This window comes from Saimiri boliviensis, chromosome 4 (genome assembly GCF_048565385.1).
Source record: "Saimiri boliviensis isolate mSaiBol1 chromosome 4, mSaiBol1.pri, whole genome shotgun sequence".
Taxonomy (NCBI): Eukaryota; Metazoa; Chordata; class Mammalia; order Primates; family Cebidae; genus Saimiri; species Saimiri boliviensis.
This window is the reverse complement of record NC_133452.1, coordinates 86,390,196-86,406,608: the sequence shown is the minus strand read 5'-3', so window position 1 is coordinate 86,406,608 and position 16,413 is coordinate 86,390,196. Positions and strand designations below refer to the sequence as shown.

Sequence of the window (16,413 nt, the reverse complement as noted above, 5' to 3'; positions counted from 1 at the left end):
AAAAAAAAAAAAAAGTGAGGGATCTTTGCTGATGTGAGTGAGTCAAACATCTTGAGATGGGGAGATTACGGAGATGGGCACGGAATGCAATTACAGGTATCCTTATATAAGTAAGAGAGGCAGAGGGGGATTTGAACACAAGCAGGAGAAAGTGATGTGAAGTTGGAACAGAGCAAGATTCAAGATGCCGGCCTTGCAGACTGGAGTAAAACAGTGAAACCAAAAAATGCTGGCAGCTACCTGAAGCTGGAAAGGCAAGGAACAAATTCTTCCCTAGAGTCTCTGGAGAGACTGCAGCCCTGTCGACATCTTGATGGCAATACAGTGAGACTGACTTCAGACTTCTGCCTTCAGAACGGTGAGATAATCACGTACTATTGCTTTAAGCCGCCAAGTCTGCAGTCATCGGAAACGGATACAGGGAGTGCCTGCCAGTGGGCATGGGGTTTCTTTGGGCGGACATGAAGATGCTGTAAAATTGGATTGTGGTGTTAGTTGTAAAACTCAGTAAATATTGAAAAACACTGAATTGTACACTCTAAATGGGTCAAATTTATTTTATTTATTTATTTATTCTTGACACATAGCTTTGCTCTTGTCACCCAGGCTGGAGTGCAGTGGTGCGATCTCAGCTCACCACAACCTCTGCCTCTGGGGTTCAAGTGATTCTCCTGCCTCAGCCTCCCAAGTAGCTGGGATTACAGGAGCCCAAAATGATGTATTTTTGTATTTTTGTATTTTTGTATTTTTAGTAGAGACTGAATTTCTCCATGTTGGTCAGGCTGGTTTCAAACTCCTAACGTTGTGATCCTCCTGCCTCGGCCTCCCAAAATGTTGGAATTACCAGCATGAGCCACTGCACCCAGCAGGGTCAGTATTATGTGAATTATATCTCACAGAACTGTTGAAAAAATCATCATGACCTTGAGTTAAGCAAAGATTTATCAGATATGACATTAAAATATGATCCACAAAAATTATATGTTGGACTTTATCAAAAGAAGTCAACAGAAAGTTCTTCATACTGTCCTATTTCCATTCTGGAAAGAGAGAAACAATAGGAAAAAAACCCCACCAGATCAGTGTTTGTCCGGGACTGAAGGGGCAGGGGAAAGCTTTTGGAGATGATGGCCCTCTCCTCTGTCTCCATTATGCCATTGGATGCAAGTCTCTAGAACTTTCAGACCTTAATTTTTTCATGGGAAAAATAAATATAAAAGCAAAATACACTGCTGTGTTAAATCAAATGATGGATGTAAAAATCTAATACATACACATTTTTAATAATTTTGGCAAATGCTTCCAAATTTCTCTCAAGAAAGGAATCCAATGCATACTTCCCCGATCGGTGAGTGAGTGTTTGATTCCTTCCACCCTCATCAGCACAGTGATCCCAAGGGTCACACTTTTGATGATCGCTGGCTCAGCGCTGGGCACACTGCAGGGGTTTCATAGAAGCACCGATTCCAGGCACTCGAAGTCCCACAAGAGAAAAATCCCCACTCCTGAAGCAACTTACTCTTCTGATGGGGGAAGGGATGAAGGAGCGTACTGTGTATGTTACGGAGGGAGATGACCTCCGAACTTAGGGAACTCAGGATATTCTGAGTACTGGGTGGGAAACATTGAAAAGGGAAGGGTGAAAAAGGAAAACAAAACACATCTGTAAGCGGAGAAGTCTCAAGTGACAACTGTATCTTATTCCTGTGCCCCCAGTGCCTACCTAGTCCCAGGCATAGCAATGAGGTTGTGGGAACGAACGAATAAATGAATGAATGAGTGGAGAGACTATAAGAGTTTAGGGTTAGTTTGGGTAAAATTCTTAGCTTGGGGTTTGGGGGCTACAGATCAGTTTAAGATTGTGGCCATGCAATGTATCTCATTCCCATGTCCCCAGTGCCTACCAAGCCCCATGCATAGCAATGAGGTTGTGGGAATGGACAAATGAATGAATGAGTTGAGAGACTATAAAAGTTTAGGGTTAGTCTAGATAAAATTCTTTGCTTGGGGTTGGGGGTTCAAGGTCAGTTTAAGATTGTGGCCATGCAAGCTTGAGGACTTTTTGCTTCGAGTCCTGTTAAAATTAATGAAAATGGACACCAGGCCCAAAGAGTCCCTGAGCAGACAAAATCAGCCAGCCCTCATAAGTGACCTCAACCTTGCTTGATTTGCAAACATCAGTGAAACTTAACTTGAGCTATTTCTTGTAAATGTGTGTTTTAAAAGAAGAACAGAACTTAAGCTCCACCAGTCAGAAGAAGCAAATGTACTTATATAAATAAGTAGGGTCTTTCCAACAGGATAGGGCAAATAGGGGAACCATATAACTGTAACCAATTAAATATTTTCTTCCCTTTGCTTGTCCTGTGGGAGCCTTCCCCTTGCGTCCCATCAGCGGAACTCTTCCACCTGTTCTGTTTGGAGCTGCCTGATTCATGAGTTGTTGTTTGCTCAAATAATCCGTTTAAAATTTTATTGTGCCTCAGTTTACTTTTTGACAGTCCCATCTAAGGAGTGGAAACGTAGCACTGGTGAGTAGGGGGAGCATATATAACCATGGGGATCCAACTGGACTCCCACACACTGAAGGAGCAGGTGACACAGCTACTGAACATCAGAAATCGATGCTTCTGACTCTAGGCCTTGGGATAAGTGTAAGGGTGAGGTCTTGGGCCAAGTGCTGGGTCATTTCCACCGGAGCTGTTGGCTGTACAGGCGAGATAGGGTTGAGCAGCAGGAAGTGGAGGGGGCTTGCCTGTGTGCTGATGGAGGCTGGAGGCACGGGAGGAAAGGGCTCTTGAGGTGAGGTGGATGAGGGGAAGCCCTGCGGTGGCTTTAGGAAGCCTGTGGGAGGGACTAGGAGTGTAGAGGGAGCTGGTGGTGAGTAGAGACGACAGGAGGAGAGGCAGAGAGAGGGGTAGAGACAGGAGATGCAGGGGTAGGGCAGAGGAGGGGCCGCTGGAGTGTGTGTGTGAGTGTGTGCATGGGCATGTGTGTGTGTGTTTGTGTGAAAGTGAATAAAAGAGGTGAGATTGTGTGAGTGTGAGTGCATGTGCACACACACTCATGTGTGAGAGTACAGAAGCCCCTCCTTCTACCCAAACTTTGTGCCTTGAGTCTTACAATTTGGATTTTTCCCCCCTTGACAAAAACAAGATTTCAAGTGAGCCTGTAAGAGGTTATTTGCAACAGTCAACCAAGTGACTGAGTAGCCAGGAACCTGGGAGAGAGAGAGAGAGGAAGGAACAGAAAGAATGCATCTGCAATGAATGAATGAATGAGAGTTTACAGGAACTTCCCTGTGAATGTGTGTATTTAAGAAACCAGGGTCTGAGATGCTCCGTCTCAGCCTGAGAGCCTGTACTCCTGGGTCTCTGAGCCCAGGAGATTCCAGGAAAGTCTATACCTGGGATTTCAGAAGCCTCACCTCAACCCCATAGCTGGATCCTAGGGATCAGTTACTGGGGGAGGTAGGGGAAGGCTGGGGGCCCTCTGGCTGTTAGCCCTCCCTGGGCTTGGCCCGCAGACTGGGTGGAGCAGCCACACCTGCCTGAAGTTCCGAGGAAAAGGGCGGAAACAGCTGCCAGCACCGCCCTTGCCCTTGCGATAGGCTCTATGGGCTCCTGCGGTCGGCTGGGGGCAGTGGGTCCCACACTGCCTCACTTCCCTAAATGGGCAGCTTCACTTTTAGAACCCCAGGTCCTTCCCTGGCAGGCCCAGGTGGCACGTCCTGTGTCGGCTGGGCCCTCACCTTGGATCCCCGGGTTGCGCTGGCCCCTTGCTGGGCCTGTGACTGTCCAGCTGGATGGAGCCATGGTCCCTGCGCTCCTGCTGCTGCTGCTGCCGCTGCTGCCGTGGCCACAGGGCTGCGTCTCAGGTGAGGGGAGAAGGGGCTGCCTCGTAGAGGAGGGAGTGGGAACAGAGGCAGGAGCACAGGGCCTTTTATCTAACCCTCCTTACCTGCAGTTTTCTTGTGGAGTGTTTTGTGGGTTGGGGAAGGAGGAGATTAGTGCTGACTTAGTAACTCTTTACGCTGAGATCAGGCCCCAGGCAAAGCTAATCCAGGCCTCCCAGGCTAAGATAAAGCCCTGGACCCTCTCTGCGTTGGCCCCTTTATCTCCTAGGCTTCCTCAGGCTTCAAAGCAGAGTCACTTTATTTCCTCACACAAATAGCCACCTCGGTTTTGTTTAGTTATGACAGCAGTCATTGCATCATGAATGCTTTGAACTGAATTTGAGCATTTTCCTTGAAATGCTGATGCCACATCCTGTCCCTGCCTCTGTCCTGAAGAGACCAATCTCTGAACGCCTTTCCCACCTTACATATACCCGTGCTCCTTGAGGGACCTCACCCATTCCTGCCCTCCTGCTGCCATAGCAACCACGTTACCACTTCCTGTTCAGTTGTGGGCATAGTGGGTGTTGGCAAAACTCACTCACCACTGCCAGTAAGAAGGGTGGGAGTTGTAGGCACATATGAACACAGTGCCCTAGAGACCCATCTCAAGGTTGCCCACCTCTGCACCTCCCAGAGGTAGAGAGGCAGCTTCCCACTGCCAGGGCAGAAAGGGGTCTCTCCTGTGCTAAGAAATTCTAGGCTCATCCACCAAGTAATGGAGTTGGATCATTCTGTTTAGTTTGCAAGGAATGGAGGGATGTTCAGAGAGGGCACCGCCTCATATAGAGCCTCAGCTCTGGTGGCTGCTGGGTGGGAAGCAGGACAGATGTCCCGAGCTCTGGGCCCTTGACTGTCACAGCTCTGGGTTCCACTGGGGGAGCTGGGAATCCCCTGCATGTGGGAAAAGGAAGCATGCATTTGAGCACCCACAGTGTGCAAAGCACTGACCTGGGGCAGAATTCTCACAGCAACCTGTGAGCGGTGTGGTGCTATTCTCACTTGACTGATACAGAAACAGAGATATTTCTGTGTCAGTCAAGTGTCAAGTGTCTGTTTTGATATTTTGGTATCAAACAGGTGCCCCGATCACACCGTTAAGTGGTAGAAACAGGGTTTCAACCCTTGCTTATTTTGACTCTAAAACGTGTGCTCTCTATTCTCTACTCTGCGGTAAAGTTTTGTGTGTGTGTGTGTGTGTGTGTGTTTGTGGAAGGCTCTGGGGGTAAAATTATCAGAAGAGTCAGCGCTGAGCTTGGGTTGGGCAGAGGGGTGGAGGGACCTCCGGCAGCTCTCTCCCTCCCACTGACCCCAGAGTCACCGCCACACACCAGTTCTGCTCTCTCTCCACCAGACTGTGGGTTATGAAGGCTTGGACCACATCTAACACGTCAGCATAGAGAGCAGACACTGCACATGGAAAATGAATAATTGCAGAATCCTGTGGTTCCCACTCCATTGGGAGTTTGTTTAAATGTACATTTGGACAGGCTTGATCTAAGGGTTTCATGTAACTAGAATATTTTAAAACTAAACACCAGCTAGAATGAACTGAGGCAGGTTATTATTTAAAGAGGACTTCAGTGAACGTATTTGTGAAAGAACTATTCATGATTTTTTCAAATACTGGATTTTCTAATCTACCTAATTAGTTGGGCACTGAAATTTCAGAACTTAATGGCTTGTGTTTGTGTCTCTGCATCTGCCTCACTGAGGGCGTGACCTGAGTCTATCCCACAAGAATTCCCTGGGAATCCCTGAAGACAGAGCTTGTCACACTCCCATCAGACTAGAGAATACCATGAGGAAAGGGGTGTGTCTGATGCAGCTCCGAGGTCAGGGCTGCGTTTCCTCCATTAGACTGGGGCTCCCGGAGGGATAAAGCTGCCTCCTCCACCAGACTGAAAGCTCCCTGAGGGAGGGGCCTGTGTCTCCCCCATAATACTGGGTGCCAGCTGTTTTCAGGGCTGGTGAACCACCCCTCAGACTGGGGCAAGCTCCCTGAGGGTGGGGCTGTATTTCCCCCTCAATCATGTGGGTTCCATGGCAGCAGGACAACATCCACATCACCCTTCACCACGATCTTCAACTTTCATGATGCCTTCTTCCTCTGCTCTTGCCAGACCTTATTCCACAAGCCTTGTCTCCCCAGGACCCCCCGCTGAGAGCGCATACACAAAAGTGAGGCTCCTTGAAGGGGAGACTCTGTCTGTGCTGTGCTCCTACAAAGGCTACAGAAACCGCGTGGACGGCAAGGTCTGGTGCAAAATCAGGAGGAGAAAGTGTGAGCCTGGCTTCACCCGAGCCTGGGTGAAGGGACCCCGCTACTTGCTGCAGGACGATGCCCAGGCCCAGGTGGTCAACATCACCATGGCGACCCTCACGCTCCAGGACTCGGGCCGATACTGGTGCATGCGCAACAGCTCCGGGACCCTGTACCCCATGCTGGGCATCCAGCTGGACGTGTCTCCGGGTGAGTGGGCTGGAGGGGCACTGGGACGGATGGAGGGAGTCCTCCCTGCCCCACACTCCACTATCATCAGAGATGATACGGACAGTAACCCATCCGTGGTCATGTGGCACTGTAGTGTTTTGAGAGCGCCTTTCTGGCACGATTCACGGCACTATTGTCACTATTTAGAGATGAAGATAATGAGACCTGAAAACCCAGTGTGACTCTGAGCTTGTCCAGGGTCCCAGCCCGAGCAGGTGGCTGAGATGAGGTTCAGCTTTGGGACTGTCTGTGCTGTGTTCCATTCACTCATTGCTTCACCATAATCCACTCAGCCCCTTTTATGCGGCAGGCACTATTCTAGGCTCTAAGGAGACAGTAGTGAGCAAAAACATTCACAGTCCTGTCCTATGGGAGATGACAGGCACACTTATTATCCAGGCAAACAATAGCAGATAACAAGAGGCATTCACAAGAAACTAGGAAGTGTTTCCAATGATTGCAGATAACTAGAGGTATTCATGAACTAGGGAGTGACTCAGTGATGGAGGAGCTACTGAAGTACTGGGGGTCAGAAACCACCTTCCTGAGTATATGACACCAAACAGAGCCCTAAATGGTGAGTGTTCTCCAGCCCTGTTGAAATCTTGGTGCTTTGAAGGGCACTTTGTGGCAAGAGCTGCATGTGCAAAGGTCCTGAGGTCGGAAGGAGCTTGGCTTGTATAAAGCTTATTTAGTGACACCACATTGAGTGTGGGACAATAAACAATGGGGTTGGAGAGTCAGGCAGCCCTGAAGATTATAAGATGGAATTTGGGTATAAGAGGAAGCTAATAGAGAGCTCAGAGAGTGTGTCATGACTCGTTTTTAGGAATGTAGTGGCCACTTGTTGAGGATGAACATGGGCAGAGGCCACTGTGGGCATCTGGTGGGACATAACAGTGGCTTGGAGTACAATGTAGGCACTAGTGGCAGAGAGATGTGAATGGGCTCAAGTCTGTTTTTCAGACTTTCTGTTCAGCTCGTTTTGGAGGTAGGACAGGATTTGCTCAATTGAGAGGTGAGCCAAGGGGAGGAATCATGGATGATCCAAGGTTTTCTGTTTGATCAGCGGGTGGATGATGGTACCATTGATCGCGAAGGGTAAATCTGAAAGAGGAGCTAATTTGGAGAAGAAAAATCAAGAGCTCTCTTTTGTCGTGTTAAGTTTAAGACACCTCCTAGAATCCTAGGTGGGGAAATGCAGCCAGCAGCGGATATATCTGTCTGGAGCTCAGGTGAGAGGTCAGATCTGGGGTATGTATTTGAAAGTATCTCTATAAAGATACTATTTAAAGTTGAGGAAATTAGAGAAATCTATAGAGGCAGAAAGTAGATTAGTGGTTGCTTAGGGTTAGGGGAAGGAAAAGGGGATACAGAGTCATAGATATGCAGTAAGGGGTTTCTTTTGGAGATTATGAGGATGTTCTAAAATTCACCATGATGGTGGTTGCATAACTTTGTAAACACACTAAAAAACCATTGAGCTTTATACTATAAATGGGATGTGAGTTATATCTCAATAAAGTTGCTAAAAAAAAAATCAAGATCTAAAAGCTCTCCCTTGAGTGTAGGCAAAAAAGAGTGGAACACCAAGCCGTGAGGTCCTTCTGCATTTATAAGATAGAAAAGGAAAGGGAGTCAGCTAAAGAGTCCAAAAAAAGCAGCCAGTTATTATGCAATTTACTATCCACCCTTCCCTGTTCCCCTAACCCAATTGCATCTGCATCTTCCATGGGGTCTGAGGTAGGGAAAGCGCTGTTGCTAAAATGTGGAGCCAAATCTCATTCCTCCCCTCTCCAGTTCCGAGTTAGACACAGGGAAGTTGAAACTGGTTCATTGAGGTCTTAATTTGTGGGGTCAGAAACATTAAACGTTACATGCTTTTATTTTTCTCTTCATTTCCCCTGATCATGTTATGTCAAATCTCACTTTCCACTTCTTGAGGGCAACTTGTGAAGATTCCAACTTTGCAGATCTTGTCAGTTATTAGAAAATAAAAAAAATCCTGAATCCAATGACAAACTCTAGACATCTAGCAGTATAGGATATTCCGCTGACCCCCTGAAGACCAGGTTGTATGGCCCAAGGCACCTAAAGTGGAAAAGGAAGGTTGCTGGCTGCCCAGCTCCCCATCCTGCATCTTGGGGTGTGGAGAATGCAGGGTTCCTCTTGGTTACCTCCTCCTGGCCCTCTAAGCATGTTGATGCAGGAACGAGGGAGACGGAGATGGTTATATGGCTTAACTGAGTGTTGTAGGAGTGTTCTCTCTGGTGGATGTCATTCCTCTTCTGCCAGCCCTTTGAGAGTCTCTCTGAGTGTCCACATGCTCTCCCAAGGCACTGATGTGTGAGTTCTCTGAAGAGTTCTTTGGGGGTGCCCCCATTGCCGAGTATGACGATCTGGGAGCTCTCGCTCCAGGTGAGCCTCTTGCTCTATCGCTATCCTCACCAATGCTGCTTGTTTTGAGTTCCTTTCCCCAGAAAAATGGCCCAAGCGCAGCCACTTTCCATCACTTTCCATGATGACCATTTGGCCCTTAGGAAATTGTCCTTTCCATGCACGGTCGTGGGATGCAGCAGCCTCTCTCTCCAACTTTCTCATTCCATGCTGAGACAGACCAACACTCACTGCTAGGTTGATGCCTCAAAGCTCCTCCACTTGCCTCGTTAGCCACTATTCAGAACCCAGGCTTCTTCTAGAAAATGGGGTGGGAAAGGGCTGGGTTGATGGGTGAGTGTAGCAGGACCAGTCTGATCATCTCTGAGTGAGCTCCTAAGGAAAGTGTCTGACCCCAACGACTGCCGCTTCTTTGGAATTTGAGGTCCTTGATGCCTCCATGTCCTCATCTCTGGACCCTACTTCTCAATTACAGAACAGCTGGAAAAGTCCCTGCTCCACGTGATTTTATAGAAATGTTTTTGGCCTACAGGAAGGAAGAGGGCCCGGAAAGTGACAGGAGAGGGATGGGGATGGAGAGGGAACAGGTGACCTGACACGGGAAAGAAAAAGAAATCACAGTCCTTCCCTTCTTCAGTACGCCTACTTCTTTCTTCCTGGATATCACTTTCTGAACAGATACACATCTGATCACTCAGCAGCCAGGATCCTAGGCCCAAGCTCAAGGAGAAGAGAAGAGCACAGGTCCCCCATCCCAGCGTCCAGCAAACTGTGTGGGCTGCCAGGATCTGCTCCCAGCACTGAGGCCCCCAAGTCAGTCTGACTTTCCTCCCTCTCTGTCCTTCAGCTCCCAAAACTGAGAGGAACACTCCTTTCACACATCTGACCAACATCCTCAAGAGTGAAACTGTTACAACTGGCCAAGCCCCTACCTCAGGCCCTGATGCCCCTTTCACCACTGGCATGATGGTATTCACCCCGGGACTCTTTACCTTGGCTACCCTCTTGGCCTCCACCGGACCTGCCTCCAAGAGAGGCTACAGCTTCACTGCTACCAGCACCACCAGAAAGGGATCCGGGAGCACCGCGGAGTCTCAGACAGTGACTGCGTCTCCCAGCAATGCCTCCGCTGGAGAATCCGTCTCCACTAAGTCTGGTCACCCCAGCACCAGGTCGCCCACCACAGGGCTCTGCCTCACCAGCAGGTCTCTCCTCAACAGACTACCCTCCATCAGGTACCCATGGGGCCTGGGGTTGAGTGCCATCTTACCGGATGTGGCACCAGCACGTAGTGCCCAAACAGACAAACAGACCTTGAGGTGCAAGTCCCATGTCTAACCTTTCCCCTTTGCTCCTCAGGAACCCAGTGTGGCCGGCTTCTCAATGGGAGGTGGGGGACTGGAAGTGACATCAAGGATGGCGTTGGGGAGGAGGGTCAGGGCAAAGAGGAGGTCAGAAGAAAGGAGGGTCTGTGGGAATGAGAGTCAGGAAAGGAGGGGGAGGGGAGGAGGGGCAGCGAAAAGGAGGAGGGTCAGTGGGGAGGAGGGGCAGGGGAAGGGAGGAGGGTCATGCGAAAGGAGGGTTGGGGAGGAAGGTTAGGGAGGAGGAGGGTCAGTGGGGCGAAGGGGCGGGGAAAGGAGGATGGGAGAGGGTGGTCAATAGGGAGGAGGGGCAGGGAAGAGAAGGGGCGGGGGGAGGAAGGTTAGGGGGTTAGGGAAGAGGAGGGGCAGGGGAAAGGAGGATGGGGGAAGAAGGGTCAGGGAGAAAGAAGGGCAGTGGAAAGGAGGATGGGGAGGAAGAGAGGTCAGTGGGGAGCAGGGTGTGGGGGAAGAAGGTTAGGGGAAGTGTCAGCAGAGAGGAGGGTCGGGATAAAAGGGGGAGATGAGAGTGGCAGGGATGACAGTAGGGGACTATGAGAGTCGGGGGCATTAGGGTCAGGGGGAAGAGGATGAGGGGAAGTGAAGGCTGTGGGAGAGGAGAGTCTGGGAAGAAGAAGGCCAGTGGGAGGAGTATCAGGGAGAGGAGGGTTGCAGAGATGAGGGTAGGGAGTGATGAGAGCCTGTAGAATTAGGGCCAGTGGGGATGAGAGTCAGAGATGAGCATGTCAGGGGATGGTGGCCTGAAGAGTCTGTGGATGGAGAGAAGAGGGTGAGGATGGGACAAGAATGTGCCTCATGGAGTAGGAAGTAGAAAGTGGGGGATACTTTAATTTGGGTTCCCCTAGAGAAGCTGACTCCGAGGCAGGGATTTGCATCTTATGTGGAGCACTGGAAAAAGGGTGGGGGAGTGGGACAGGGCAGGGAAGTCCTCCGATAAAGAGTACTTAACCAAGCAGCTACTGTGCACAACAAGAGCCTAATTCCAATGGAAGACTCTGAGATCCGGTGTTAAACACACATTTGAAGGGCAAAGGAGCCGGGGTAGTCACACGCCCACTCCCACGGGCCATCGGCAGTGGGCCGACTGCTGTGTGTGGCATAGAGGGCTCCAGTGACAAGAGAAAGACCTCAGCCTCCCGCCCACAGAAAAGGAGGTGCTGACGATCCGTGTGCATGGAAATGGGGATACAGGCAGGCCCTGACAGCATCTGCTGCAGAGGACAGAGTGGGGAAGAGGCATCCTCAGGCTCCTTGAGGGCAGCAAGCATCTCGATCTCTTTAGCCACAGATGGGAGTCTCCTAGAATCCTCATCCTCACTGATGAACAGATTTGGGGGCATAATGAAGGAGAGGTAGCAAAGTAGAGAGAGGTTCCCCTCTACCTGGGGATGTCCTCCCCTTAACCAGGTGGCCCACTTTCTTCTCCCATGGCCAGGACCGCAAGGAAGAGGGTGGCCGTCTACCCCAGGAAGGGCATGCTCTCAGGGTTTCTGCTGCTGGGTTTATCCCTGGTCTGACTCCAACGTGGGTTGGGGTGGGGAGCCTTGATTCTCGCCCCCTTCTGCTCTGTCCCTTCTCAGGCACCAGGATGATTACTCCACTGTGCTTGTGGTGGTGCTGACCTTCCTCCCATTGCTGATGCTGATCGTGGTCTATGGGTTTTGGAAGAAGAGACACATGGGAAGTGAGTAGAGCCCACCTCCCAGCCTCCTGAGGGCAGAGCTCTGTATAACTGCGCGAAGGGTTATGACCTCGAGTCCCCAGGTGGTACGGCCCTTGGCCTGTGTCCAGTCAAAGGTCAAAAGAACCGTGAGGTCTCCACCTAGGGAGGAGGGTGGCCAGGCAGAGAACACCCAGCATAACCCTAAGGGGATGACCTGGAAGGAACCAGAGGCAGAGCCAGAAAGGGGCTGGGGCTGGGGCTGGGGCTGGGGCTGGGGCTGGGGCTGGTGGAGGGGCATCAGGGTACGGTGGTCAGGGCAGGGCCCTTCCTCAGCTCTCCCTGTTTCTTGCAGGCTACAGCATGTGCAGCGATCCTTCTAGACGTGACCCACCTAGAAGGCCAGAGCCCCTGTGGAAGCCTGCTTGATCTGAGGCCACTTCCACATGGGGTGGGGAGCTTCTCCCAGAGAGGCCCCAGGGAGCTAGAGGAGGGGTGAAGATTGGGGCCAGTCTGGATGAGATGAAGCTGGAGGACGTGTGCAGTGCTGGACTCACCCGAGCCTTCCTGTAACCAGAGGCTGCCCTCCTGAGCAGCCCCGCAGCCCGGTGCTCTCCTGGGCTGCAGGAATCTGCGGAGGGGCCCAGAGCCAAGGGCCTCAGGCAGGAAGTCCCGAGGAAATGTGTCCAGTGGTTTCTGCTCAGAGCCGCAGACTCCGGGCGCTCTCGGTGGAGGGCAGGGGAACCCTGAGAGTTCTGTTTACAGAGAACCTCAGCTCCCGTCTGCCTCAGAAACCCCTTACTATCAGGCCGAGCTGCTCCTCCCCACCAGCGCCTCTGCGTCCTCCGCTTCCCTCTGCTCCGCTCCGGCTTCCCCTAAGCTTAGGGAAGAGAGTTGGGCTCACGAGTCCCAGAGGCAGCGATGTCCCATCCTGGAGGAGAGGAGACAGTGACTAAGAGCTGAGGACCCACAGAGGGATCGGCGCCTTTCCCCGTCAGGCCACGTGTCCTCTGCTGGGCCTCTGGATGGCCCTGCCCTGACTGGCTGGGGCTGCTCCTCCCTCCTGCTCTGGGACCCTGCAGAGCCCATGCTCTCACTGCTGCCACCTGCTGGCCGCTGCCTCCTAAGAAACACTCAGCTAAGAGCCTCTAGGCTGCAGGGTCGGTTTCTCCCCAGACTGAAGTTGAGAGGCTGGACTTGGGGCTCCTTCCCCCAGCTTCTACATCTGGGCTCCAGGTCTGAGTTCCCACAGGGGACTCAGCAGCCTTCAGCAAGTCCACACCCTGGGGTGGCTGAGACCTTGGCTCTGTGTGGAGGGTGCTGACTCATGGCTCGGACTCAGCCTCTGCTGCACAGACAACCCGCCTGGGGTCCAGCAATGAAGGCTGAAGAATGCAGCCTGGATTCCCAACCCCAGAGAGGGGAGTCTACTGACCAGGAGTGACTGGAATAGCACCTAGGGATAAATGTGACAACTCTGCATTCAACCTTGGGTCAGGGACGTTCCAGTGGCCAGGAGAGTGATATAGCCAGGACCCTGGTGATCAGCCAGAGGGGGTCACTTCAGGATGGATGTGGGGAGAGCAGCGGGGCAGGGAGTAATCCTGGGGAACAGCAGGAAGGAGGTACTTCTTCCCTATGTCCAGGAGGGGGCAATAGAGGGAATACTGAGGTTGAAGAACTGACAGCTCTGGTCCCATCCAGGGGACACACACACACACACACACACACACACACACACACATCTCTGTCTAGCAAGCAACTTGCTAAGATAGCTGTTCTCCCTATCATGAAGGTGTGGCCACCACCCTGATGTGTACTAGGAGGGAGCTTAACACACCTGGGAGAAAATAGCTCCCCAAGAGCTCACGCTAGGCAACACTGATGGCCCTGCTTCCTCTGACAGTGAGATGCCTGCGGGGAGGAGCCCTAGGAAAGAAATCAGGGACAGGGACCTGAGATGCCACTCTGTCACTGTGTGACCTCAGCAAGTCACTAACCCTTGGCCCCATTTTTCCTCGTGAAAGAGAAAAAATTTTCTCTCGTGAAAGAGAACAGTAATTCCTACTTCTCAAGATCGGTTTCAGTATAAAAGAACATAAGCATTGTACAACGATGTAAATGCCTCATTACCATTGTTCCTGACGTTTTCCCCGCTCTAATGTTGTTTCCCCCGCTCTAATGTTGTTTCCCACATTACATTTAAGACCTTAGGATTCTATTTCTTGGTTTTGTTCTCTCTCTTCCCAAGCATCGTCGCATATGGATGTTGGGGGCCCTGATGACAGTCCGTTTGGTAAGGTCCTCTTTTGAAGAGGTGAGGGTACAGAGTGGACTCATCTCAGTGTGGCCTTGGCAAGTCACTGCCCCTCTCTAATCCTGTTTCCTTATCTGGAAAAGGTGTGAGAGAGGAGAAAGGAAGAAACCAGTCTGGCAGGCAGTTGAATTCTTTTAAACAAAAGAACAGACTGAAAAATCAAGCTGCAGGCACAAATAAGGGAACTTTTACAGCGGAACATGCCTAAGACATGCCCACAGCCTCACAGATAAGAAAGACTACACAGGTGATTTGCCCAAACATGCTCACAATGGAAAATTTCATCCCCTGACATGTGGAGTAAGGGGACCAAAGCAATATGGAGTCACTTAAGCGCCTGCACATTAGAAGGACAGGGTGGAGCCAGGTGCAGTGGCTCACACCTATAATCCCAGCACTTAGGGAAGCCGAGTGAGGTGGATCATTTGAAGTCAGTAGTTTGAGACCAACCTGACCAACATGGTGAAACCCCATCTCTACTAAAAATACAGAAAAATTAACCAAGCGTGGTGGCACATGTCTGTAGTCCCAGCTATTCAGGAGGCTGGGGCAGGAGAATCCCTTGATCCCAGGAAGTGGAGGTTGCAGTGAACAGAGATCCCACTACTGCACTCCAACCTAGGTGTCAGAGTGAGACTCCATCTCAAAAAAAAAGACAGGGTGGAGCTTACAGAAATTCAAACCTTATGCAAATGAGATGCCCAGCTCTTGCCAGTTTCTTATAAAAGCCTTTGCATTCAACTGTAAAAATGGCAACCTTCTTTCAGGCCCCTTCTTCTTTTAGGCAGAGAGCTTTCTTCCTTTGCTTATTAAACTTTCCCACCAACCTCACCCTTGGTGTCCATGCCCCTTAATTTTCATGGTTGTGAGACAAAGAACTCCAGGTGATACCTCAAACAGTGAGAGACTGCTACATTGTGGTACATTGGTGAGACTGTAACAGGAGGGTGGAGATGAGTTCTGAAGCCCCTTCTCCTCACTTCTTTGGGTATGTGTGTCAGAGGTGTTTAAACCAGAGTGACTCCGTCTTGTATAGAGGCTAGGTAAAATAAGGCTGAGACCCAGTGGGCTGCATTCCCAGATGAGTAGACATTCTAAGTTACAGGGTGAGATAGGTTGGCACAAGATACACATCATAAAGACCTTGCTGATAAAACAGGCTACAGTAAAGAAGTTGACTAAAACCCACCTAAAACAAGATGGCAACGAAAGTGACCTCTGGCTATCCTCACTGCACATTATGCACAAATTATAATGCTGAGCATGCTACGGAACACTCCTGCCAGTGCCATGACAGTTTACAAATGCCATGGCAACATCAGGAAGTTACCCTATGTGGTCTAAAAAGAGGAGGAACCCTCAGCTCTGGGAATTGCCCACCCCTTTCCTGGAAAACTCATGAATAGTTCATTCCTTGTTTAGTATATAATCAAGAAGTAACACATATAAGCAGCTAAGCAGCCCGTGTTGCTGCTTTGCCTATGGAGTCGCCATTCTTTATTCCTTTACTTTTTTTAGCAAACTCGCTTTCATTTTACTGTGTGCACTTGCCCTGAATTCTTTCTTGCATGAGGTCCAAGAACCCTCTCTTGGGGTCTGGATTGGGATCCCTTTCTGGTAACACATGCAGAACAGCTGCATGGACACAGCTCAGCACTGAGTGAGGTGGAGCACAGCAGAAAAGAACAGGAGCCAGCGCTGGCCTCAGTCTGCTCACAGCCTCCGAAGGAAGAGAGGCCTGGCATTGCTGGGTACACCCCAGACCTTAGCACAGGGTCCAAAGCCACAGTGCAGGAGACAAGAGGTCCTCAAGTCCTTCTGAGATGGGAGAACTGGGAATCCTCTAGGCTGTGGCCAGCCAGGCAGTCTTCAGAGAGGAGGCGGGGCTCTGTCTAAAGGGGAAACTGAGGCAAAACAGTGTCCTTGTCCATTGACTGGACATTTGACCTTACAATCTTTGGCGTCATTGATTTGCTAGTTCATACGCAGTGTGAGCGGAAACAGGCAGGGGAGGGGGTTAACAGAGACAAGACAAAGGCAGTAAATTAGTAGTTGGCAGAGGTATTTCCAGGAGGGAGCCTGGGTCATGCAAACGTGGAGGACGTGACCCAGTGCTGGGCCCTGGCTGGTAGTGATAACATTCGTTGCAATTCTTTCAAGGCTTATAGATAGCAGCAAGTCACCTGACCGTAGATTCAAGCTCTTTGATATTTTATCTCTTCTTCACCCTCCTTCACATCTGGAGGGGAGGGGGAAGGTGGAGGTCAGGAA

At 50.6% G+C, this 16,413-nt stretch overlaps 1 protein-coding gene across 1 annotated transcript; it reads left to right on the top strand.

The window, feature by feature from the left end:
- Positions 1 to 21: 21 nt before the first annotated feature.
- On the top strand, positions 22 to 14,986 carry TREML2 (triggering receptor expressed on myeloid cells like 2). The gene is made up of 5 exons (XM_003923293.4): positions 22 to 3,877; positions 6,048 to 6,368; positions 9,634 to 10,021; positions 11,746 to 11,849; positions 12,181 to 14,986. Exons 1-5 carry the CDS (start codon positions 3,616 to 3,618, stop codon positions 12,252 to 12,254), a joined length of 1,149 nt encoding a protein of 382 aa, XP_003923342.4. The 5' UTR covers positions 22 to 3,615; the 3' UTR covers positions 12,255 to 14,986.
- Positions 14,987 to 16,413: the final 1,427 nt, after the last annotated feature.

What these genes read in the sequence shown, in the direction of transcription:
- TREML2 (XM_003923293.4), top strand. Translation starts at nt 3,616, where the DNA reads ATGGGCTCCTGCGGTCGGCTGGGGGCAGTGGGTCCCACACTGCCTCAC. An exon ending in GCCACAGGGCTGCGTCTCAG is followed by an intron (nt 3,878 to 6,047) that starts GTGAGGGGAGAA and finishes TTGTCTCCCCAG; the next exon opens with GACCCCCCGCTGAGAGCGCA. An exon ending in GAAGAAGAGACACATGGGAA is followed by an intron (nt 11,850 to 12,180) that starts GTGAGTAGAGCC and finishes TGTTTCTTGCAG; the next exon opens with GCTACAGCATGTGCAGCGAT.